This window comes from Tupaia chinensis, unplaced genomic scaffold (genome assembly GCF_000334495.1).
Source record: "Tupaia chinensis unplaced genomic scaffold, TupChi_1.0 Scaffold143970_1, whole genome shotgun sequence".
NCBI lineage: Eukaryota > Metazoa > Chordata > Mammalia > Scandentia > Tupaiidae > Tupaia > Tupaia belangeri.
In genome coordinates, this window is record NW_006203821.1 from 177495 (window position 1) to 187122 (window position 9628).

The window sequence follows — 9628 nt, forward strand, 5'->3', positions numbered from 1 at the left end:
TTTTTTGCTTTCCCATATTTTTTGTGACCCTATGGTGATTTCTAGTCATCTAATGAATGGTGCATTTCTTTCTAATTCTTGAAGTTCAATCTAAGCATTCAGAGGTGTGCAAAAGGAGATGATCTGCAATCTCTCTTCCTTTCCATTTTCACTCTATGATTCAGTGGGAGTAGAGGAATACTCTGACCCTAATCATATTCAGATGTGTGGATCCTGTTCACTTGGGCGTGTCTAGACACTTCGTGAGATGAGGCCTGGCAGCCAATGGACAAAGGTAAAGAAAAAAGGAAAAGAATTAGAGAAGAGAAGATAAGTAGAAAAAATAAAATGAAAAATAAGAAAGAAAAAAGATACTAAAAAACTATTAGATTTAACTTTTAAAAGCAAAAAAAAAAAATTAAAACAATATTTCAGAGCTCAAGTTCAGTAGCCATCTCAGGATCTATTTAATTGTATTTATCATTACCATTTTTTTAACTTGACCAGAGAAAGACAAGGAGAGAGAAGGAGAGTGAGAAAGCAAGCCACCACATCCAGGACTCACCAGTCTGCCATCTAGGAATCCAGTGCCTTAACTGCCATGCCACCCTGCCATCTGGGAATCCAGTGCCTTAACTACCATGCCACCTGCCAACCCCAGTCTAGCATTATCTTAAATTCAATAGAGGTATATTGTTTAGCATTATGTGCAGCACATAATAAACTGCACCAAAAAATGTTATCATTCTGTTTCCTGTGACTATTTTTAGTCATTATTTTTACTGTAGTTTCCATAAAGCTTTTTACTATACTAATATTCTCTTGTTAGAGTCTTTGCAGTCTCTTTGGACTTCATCCCCAATCTCTCATTAAAAGTTCAATCAAGAGTTCTCAACAAGTAGGGTTCATAGCATGTTCTAAATGTGGGTCTCCTGGGATTTTTTTCTTTCTTTCCTCCATTGATTATACTGAGGTCTCCTCTGAATAGAACATTTAAAATGTACTTCATCTGGCTTAAAATCAGAGAAGAAAGCATGTACTGGGCTCAAATAAGTCAGAATGAAGGAAATAAGGCTTAAAGGGAAGGTGTTTCCTAGGGTTTTATTATCACTACTATAAATATACATAACTTAATTAGTCTTATCTCAAAGGATTATAAAATGACCAGGTGCATTTAAATTAATGTGGAAATCAGAAGTAGCAAATGAGAGCTAAACTGAAATATAGCAGGGTAATTTGGATTTTTACTACTAAATTTTCATAAACTTGTGGGGGTTTCATGAATAATTACATCAACAAGTAGTGGTAGGGAAGCTGAAAGGTTAACTTTTATGTCACCTTTCACTCATATCTCACTTCTAAGTTGTGATTCAATTTGTGGATATCTATGGTGAAGTACCACAGCCTTTACCTTGAAAGTCAACCCTGAAAATCAAGTGTAAGTATATTCTCAGCTTATAATTAAAACCTGTAATGTGTTTTTTGTGATTAGTATGATTGTTTACAGTTATATCAATGCTAAAGTTACTTTACGATATAACTGTAACTTTTAGTTGAGAGGGTAACTTAGGCTTATTTTACAACATTTGAACAGCAAAGGGGTAAAGTGAAAAGAAAAAGTTCCCCTTTGTCCTCCCCTTCTCCATCTAAAGCCATAAAAGTGATTGCCATCAACAGTACATATTTCAGATCTATATGACTACATTAAAAAAATAAAATTGTTTTTGTTTTTTTTTTTAGACAGGTTTTTGCTATAGGGCATATGTGCTCACTGGAGAGACAGAGAGATAGAAAGCAAGAAACTCACCCCAGGGAAGTTGACCATGCCACAATCCTTTCTCCTCCATTCTTCTCTCAGGATTTTAGGTATGTATGCATGTGCACCCGGTGTGAGTTTAAGCAACCGGGTCCAGGACTCGACCTGTGGTTGACTACGTGGTAGACCAGTGATGTCATCTGCTGGTCCTTAAAAATAAAGTTTTATATCATGTATTTTAATATGCATAAGAATGTAGATATCTTTTTAACCCAAACGGAATCATATAATATACTATTGTTGAGCAGCTTGCTTTAGTCACACAGCAGTATATCAAATCTTTCCAAGTGAGTTTATGTAAATATTCTTCATTCTTTTCTTTTTTCAAGTTTATCTATTTATTGAGAGAGAGAGTTACCCTTGAGAGTCTCACTGTGCTGTAATCCTTGTCCCTACCCCTAGCTTTCCAGCCAGACAGGATTACGGGCACACCTCTGAGCATGCCCGACATGTTCAAGTTAACCCAGGATCTGGTTCCAAGGCCTCCCGTATAGCTCTAGTACTGCACAGCAGCACCTTCCCACCTGAGCCACCATAGTTGGACTGCCTCTGTTTTTATTGACCAATTGCATTTCATAGTTTGAATATGTCAAATTGTTAGTCATTTCCTCATTGGCTGAAATTTAAATTGTTTCAATTCTTTACCTTTATAAACAAACCTAAAATGAACAGATCTGTAAAATTATTGGCACAGAATTATTACAAAAATGTATGTGGAATAATATTAATGAGATGTTTTGAATAATAACATTGAGCTGTTCACAAAATCAAAAATTGTGAGGGCATAACACATCAGTAATGCAGCTGGACCCACTTGATTACCCTTGAGAGTCTCACTGTGCTGTAATCCTTGTCCCTACCCCTAGCTTTCCAGCCAGACAGGATTACGGGCACACCTCTGAGCATGCCCGACATGTTCAAGTTAACCCAGGATCTGGTTCCAAGGCCTCCCGTATAGCTCTAGTACTGCACAGCAGCACCTTCCCACCTGAGCCACCATAGTTGGACTGCCTCTGTTTTTATTGACCAATTGCATTTCATAGTTTGAATATGTCAAATTGTTAGTCATTTCCTCATTGGCTGAAATTTAAATTGTTTCAATTCTTTACCTTTATAAACAAACCTAAAATGAACAGATCTGTAAAATTATTGGCACAGAATTATTACAAAAATGTATGTGGAATAATATTAATGAGATGTTTTGAATAATAACATTGAGCTGTTCACAAAATCAAAAATTGTGAGGGCATAACACATCAGTAATGCAGCTGGACCCACTTGAGAAGGTCCTCAGATTCCAGACCAAAGGCCTCTCTGGCATAACAGGGGTACAAGTGTGTGCCCGAGGTCTGGGCTGGCCAAGGCTAGAGCGAATTGTGGTGTGAAGAAACTATTGAGAGTCCCCCTCTCTCTTTTCTCATGAAAGAAAGAAACAAAGAAAAAAGTTAAGGACTAGAAAATGCCAGAACCTAGACAATCAGGCCACTGACTGACATGGCCTCATTCTATACATCCTAGAGATCAGGACATTCTTAGAAACAACAAAAAAGATGTTGGCATTTCAGAGGAATAGGAGGGACTTGGGAGTTCTTTATTTCAGGGATCTTAGAGGATCAGAACAGTATGAAGAAGCCCAAAGGATTCTAGATAGTCAAGGCTTATTTGAAGAAACGTCTGAAAAAGAATAGTATGACCAATAATATGGTAACCCTTTCCTGGTTTCCTGTGTGAGGACTATACCTGTATCTCAAAGAAAGTGGCCCGGCCCAGCCTGGTGGCCTAGACAATATGAGATGAAGGAGCCCCAGGTACAGACGAACATTTGTTCTAAAGCGTCAGTGGATGGAATTCAAAATGGTTTCTGAAAGCACCTCTTGAAATCATGTGATGTCTGGTTCTCTTTCCATTAATGATAGAGAGCTCAGTAGCCTGAAAACCAAGAGCTAAGGAGTTCTGTGCCCAAACAAACCTTACACACAGGAAGTCATTTTTTTAATCCACCCACAACGTTGATATACCTCATAACATCATATAGTACATGCAAATGCACATGACTTTATCTTTAAATAAAAAATAAATAAAACCAGAAATAACTATATTCCCTTTGTCCTCAATGCAATGAGAACAAATACTGATCTTTATTAGTTGGTGATAAAAAAGCACCAACTATGAACAAGAAAGCCTCAAAATACAACCTTGTTTGTACGATTAGGATCTCATTTTTCAAAATACCAGCAGAGACCAGTTAACACACATGGCTTACCAACCTTTCACCCTAGAAGAGAGTAGGGAAACTATGGGGTAAAAGGACATCAAAACAATGCACTGATAAAGAGCCTAGCACAAAACCAACACTATTATTCAGTAAGTGTTACTTCTCTTGCCCTTCTCCTGCTCTTAAGGAACTTACAGTCTTCTTTTGGAATGATGAAAAATATGCACAAAATAGAAAATGGTTAACGTCTGAGTAGAATGTATTATTACATTAGTTCTCTCTGCGTTTATCCAGTCACAGACATCCAGATACTCATTTTGATGTAAAAATCCTAGGGAGTACAGCCACTGCCATGAAAAACATGGCAGTTCCTTAAAAACCTAAAAATATAATTACTGTATGAGCCAGCATATATGCTTCTAGCTATATATTCCAAAGAACTGAAAGAGGGTCTCAAATAATTATTTGTACACCCATGATTATAGCAACATTATTTGCAATTCCCAAGGGGTGAAACCAACCAAATGTATATCAATAGATGAGCGAATAAACAAAATGTATGCACATACACATATGATGGGAGTTTATCCATTCTGAGAAAGAAAAGACCTATCTCATGCTACAACATGGATGAACCTTGAAAATGTGCAAAGTGAAATAAACTCATCACAAAAAGACAAATATCATAGGATTTCACTGATATACCTAAAGCAGTCAAATCCCTAAAAAGTAGAGTGGAACAGTAGTTTCCAAAGTTTGGGGGAAGGAAGAAAGGGGAAGTTGTTTAATCAATATGGAGTTTCAGTTTTACACAATTTAAAAGCTTGAGAGGTCTATCACATAAAAATATAGATATGTTCAACACTACTAAACTGTACACTCAAAAGTGTTAAGATGGTAAATTTTATGTTGTTAAGATGGTAAATTGTATATTTGTATTTTAAAATTCCATATTTCATCTCACAAATGCTGGTTACATTAGTACAGGTTTTCTTATTCAGTGATAGTGCTTAACCATTGGATTCAACTCACTGATTTTCTTTGTTCTCTATTGCACAAGGAAATCTCTGAAAGCGGAGAAAAAAGCAACCTTTTATATATACTGTTGTTTTTCCCACTCTTATAATTACAGAATAGAGAGAGATTCTAGTGACCTGAAACATATGTTTTCCAGGGTTAGTGCAAGGACTATCTTCCAATTTAAAGATTGCCCAAAATATATAAGAAATTCTTTTTTGGCTAAATACTCAAGAAACTAAATTTGGGTCAATCTCTATTCATTATTTCAACTGACTTCTAATTTTAAAAAAATAAATTAAATTTGGGTCAATGTCTATTTATTGTTTCAACTGACTTCTAATTTTAAAAAAATAAATAGAAGCTTGAGTTGAAAAAACTGCTGGTTTTAATAAGGTAATGTTTTTTAGTCGCTGTTTTTCAAAAGTAAGTTACTTAAGACATTTTAGCAAATATTTTTAGAAATTTAAAGAGATATTATCACAGGGTAGAATGATGCTGGGATATATCTTAATACATTAAGTTTAATTTGAAGAAAAACACCCAAGATAATGTGTATTACAGAAAGTTAAAGTTATGAGGCTAAAAGTAAAACATAAATTCAGACCTAAAAGTATCCCCTTGAGAGACAGCATGAGAGAATTGTAAGAGATATCATTTCACTGGCTTGGAAACTAAAGTAGACAACTTCTGAAGCAAGATTATTTATGAGAAGGAACAGGCAGATATGTTATTAGAATCCACACAAAAGACAAAAGTGAAGAAACTGAGTTTAAAGGCAGTAAGTAAGATATTAGAATAAAAAGTCAAGATATCTTAGAGACAAAAAATATTCAAAGTATTTCTAATATATAATCAGTATTTAGTAATTCTTAAGAAATAAAAAAGCTGTGTATAATACAATGGAAATGTGATTATTTTAAGAGATTTTTGCTATAGGGCGAGTAAGCTCACCACAGAAACAGAGACAGAGAGACAGAAAGCAAGAAATCACCTCCCAAGGAGGTTGGCCACACCACAATCCCTACTCCTCCATTCTCCTCTTGGGATTTTGGACACACACTCACACACACACGCACACACATGCCTCGCATGATTTTCAAGTTGCCAGATCCAGGACTCAAACTGTGGTTGACCACATGGGAGTCCAGTGCCTTAACCACTGTACCATCTTCTGGCTCCAGAAATATGATTTTAAAAATAATAATAATAATGTGCTAATAAAAAAAAGAAAAAGAAATAAAGAAGCAGGTCATCCTGTGGCCTGGTGGTTAAGGCAGCAGGATCTCACATAACTGACCATGCAGTTCAAGTCCCAGACCCAATAGCTGGATAAACACCTAGCACGTGTGCATGTGTGCCCAAAATTCAAAAAGTAAACCAGAGGAGAAGAGATTGTGACGTGACCATGCCCCATGGAGGTGTTTACCCTCTCCCTTTCTCTTTCTCTATCTCTATCTCTCAGTGCACACACCCTCTGGTAAAAGGAAAAAAAGTAATAAAAAAAAAAAAGGAAAAGAAAGGAAAGAAGGAAAAAGAAAGTAAGAATGAGAAAGAAAACAGAAGAGAGAAAGAGAGAAGAAAAAGAAGAGAAAAGAAGAGAGGGGAAAGGAGAGGAGAGAAGAGAAGGAAGAGAAGAGAAAAGAGAAGAGAGGAGAAGAGAAAGAAGAGAGAAGAGGAGTAAAGATGGAGGAGAGAAGAGAAGAGAGAATAGAGGAGGGGAGAGGGAGAGAAAAAAGAAAAAGAAAAGAGAGGGGGAAGGTAAAGGAGGAAAGGAGAGAAAAACAGAGAGAAGGAGAAGAAAGGAGAGAGGAGGGGAGAAGAGGGGAGGGGAAGAGAAAGAGTAAAGATGGAAAATCAGCACAAGATGCTTAAGCTGATACACCATGAAGTAAGATGGCACTGGGTCAAAAATTCAAACAAAAAAAATTGGGGAATCTTTGGTTTCCACATTTTTAATGGCATTGTTGATTCCTAAAGGCTCCTCAACTATGAGCTAACTTCTTTTTTCCCCCCATTGAGACCAAGAGAGTGATGGAAATGACACATCATTGCCAAATTAACAGATATAATGAGAGATCAAAAGCAGAGGCATGTTCAAATGAACATAAAAATACAACGGGAGGGGACCAACACATGCCGTAATGGTTACATCACTGGACTCCCACGTAGTCAACTGTGGTTCGTATCCTGGACCTAGTCTAGTCTTAAACCTCATGATGAGCACCTGTGCGTGTGGGCCCAACCCTGAAAGGAGAATGGGGGAGAAGGGATTGCAACATGATCATCCTCCCTGGGGGGTGATTTCTTACTTTCTGTCTCTCCGTCTTTCTGGAAAGTATATTTGCCCGATAGAAAAAAATCTCTAAAAAAAATAAAAGAAATGTAGGCATTTGTTTAGAAAGTAGGCTAGGAAATACATGAAAATCCTGAAAAGCAGTAATACAGAAAATTCTTCTGCATGACTAATTCAGTGGGAAAATAAGTGTTCTTGGGCTCCTCTGTCCTCATCATTGACTTCTTTCCTTTATACCTTCATAGGCTGGAAAGGGTAGAAATGAAAAACAAAACCTTTCTTACAGAATTCATTCTACTGGGACTAACAGATATCTCGGAGACTGAAGCTATCATTTTTATACTTCTCTTCCTCACTTACATATTCAGCATCATTGGAAATCTGACAATCATTACCCTCACACTATTGGACTCCCACCTACAGACTCCCATGTATTTCTTCCTCCGAAATTTCTCCTTCTTGGAAATTTCCTTTACAACAACTTTTACTCCTAGACTACTGTTTAGCATCACAACCGGAGATAAGACCATCAGCTTTGCCGGATGCTTCACTCAGTATTTCTTTGCCATATTTCTTGGGGCCACAGAGTTTTACCTTCTAGCTGCCATGTCCTATGACCGTTACGTGGCCATCTGCAAACCCCTGCATTATACTACCATCATGAGCAACAGGGTCTGTATTCAGCTGGTTCTCTGCTCCTGGTTGGGAGGATTCCTGATCATCTTATCTCCAATCATCCTGACCAGTCAGCTGGATTTCTGTGCATCAAATGTGCTGAATCATTACTATTGTGACTATGGGCCACTCATGGCGATATCCTGCTCAGACACAAGACTCCTGGAACTGATTGACTTTATCTTAGCAGTTGTGACCTTGGTGGTCACCCTGGGGCTGGTGATTCTCTCCTACTCAAACATCATCAGGACTATTCTGAAGATCCCCTCTGCTCAGCAAAGGAAAAAGGCCTTTTCCACATGTTCTTCCCACATGATTGTCATCTCCCTCTCCTATGGCAGCTGCATCTTCATGTACGTAAAACCATCAGCAAAAGATGGAGTTGCCTTCAATAAGGGAGTAGCTGTGCTCAATACCTCAGTTGCCCCTTTACTAAACCCATTCATTTACACTCTAAGGAATAAACAAGTAAAACAAGCCCTCAAAGATGTGGTCAGAAAGATCATGAGTCTTTAATAAATGTAGTGACCTCAACCTCAGTGGAAATTATGGACAATATTCATGAAGTTCCTCTCCTCAAAAACTCAGGGGAGAGTCATTGCAGTACATTCAGCTCCATAGAGACAATGCCAGGGCAAGCGAGAGACAGACGGGCACTGGGAAACTCTGTGCCTCTCAGAGGAAAGGTAACAAAACCTAGGCAAAGAAGATTCTAAGAAGCCAAGAGGCAAAATGTCATCATATGCATTCTTTGTGCAAACTTGCTGGCAGGAGCACAAGAAGAAGCACCCAGATGCTTCAATCAACTTCTCAAGAGTTTTCTAAGAAGTGTTCAGAGAGGTGGAAGATCATGTCTGCTAAAGAGAAAGGAAAGTTTGAAGATATGGCAAATACGGACAAAGCCTGTTATGAAAGAGAAATGAAAACCTATATTCCTCCGAAAGGGGAAACAAAAAAGAAGTTCAAGGATCCCAATGTACCCAAGAGGCCTCCTTCGGCCTTTTCCTTATTCTGTTGCGAATATCGTCCAAAAATCAAAGAAGAACATCCTGGCCTGTCCATTGGTGATGTTGCAAAGAAACAGAGAGATGTAGAATAACGCTGCTGCAGATGATAAACAGCCTTATGAAAAGAAGGCTGCTAAGCTGAAGGAAAAATACGAAAAGGATATTGCTGCATACCGAGCTAAAGAAAAGCCTGATGCAGCAAAAAAGAGAGTTGTCAAGGCTGAAAAGAGCAAGAAAAAGAAGGAGGAAGAGGATGAGGAAGATGAAGAAGATGAGGAAGATGAAGAGGATGAAGATGAAGATGATCTTGATGAATAAGTTGGTTCTAGTGCAGTTTTTTTTCCCTTGTCTATAAAGCATTTAATCCCTCTGCACACAACTCACTCCTTTTAAAGAAAATAAAATGAAATGTAAGGCTGTGTAAGATTGTTTTTAAACTGTACAATGTCTTTTTTTGTACACTTAACACACTACAGAATATCTTTAGATAGCCCTGTCCTGGTGGTATTTTCAATAGTTACTAACCTTGCCTGGTACAGTATGGGGATTGTAAGTTGCCATGGAAATTTAAAGCAGGTTCTTGTTAGTACACAAATTAGTTATATATGAGGATGATAGTTTTT

At 37.6% G+C, this 9628-nt stretch overlaps 1 protein-coding gene across 1 annotated transcript; it reads left to right on the plus strand.

Annotated features, from left to right (window-relative positions):
- Nucleotides 1-7584: 7584 nt before the first annotated feature.
- LOC102491148 (olfactory receptor 6C4-like) lies at nt 7585-8514 on the plus strand. The gene has a single exon (XM_006165558.1). The coding sequence runs from the start codon at nt 7585-7587 to the stop codon at nt 8512-8514; it is 930 nt and encodes a 309-aa protein (XP_006165620.1).
- Nucleotides 8515-9628: the final 1114 nt, after the last annotated feature.

Bases quoted from the DNA above. Each gene is read 5' to 3' on its own strand.
- LOC102491148 (XM_006165558.1), top strand. From the start codon at position 7,585: ATGAAAAACAAAACCTTTCTTACAGAATTCATTCTACTGGGACTAACA.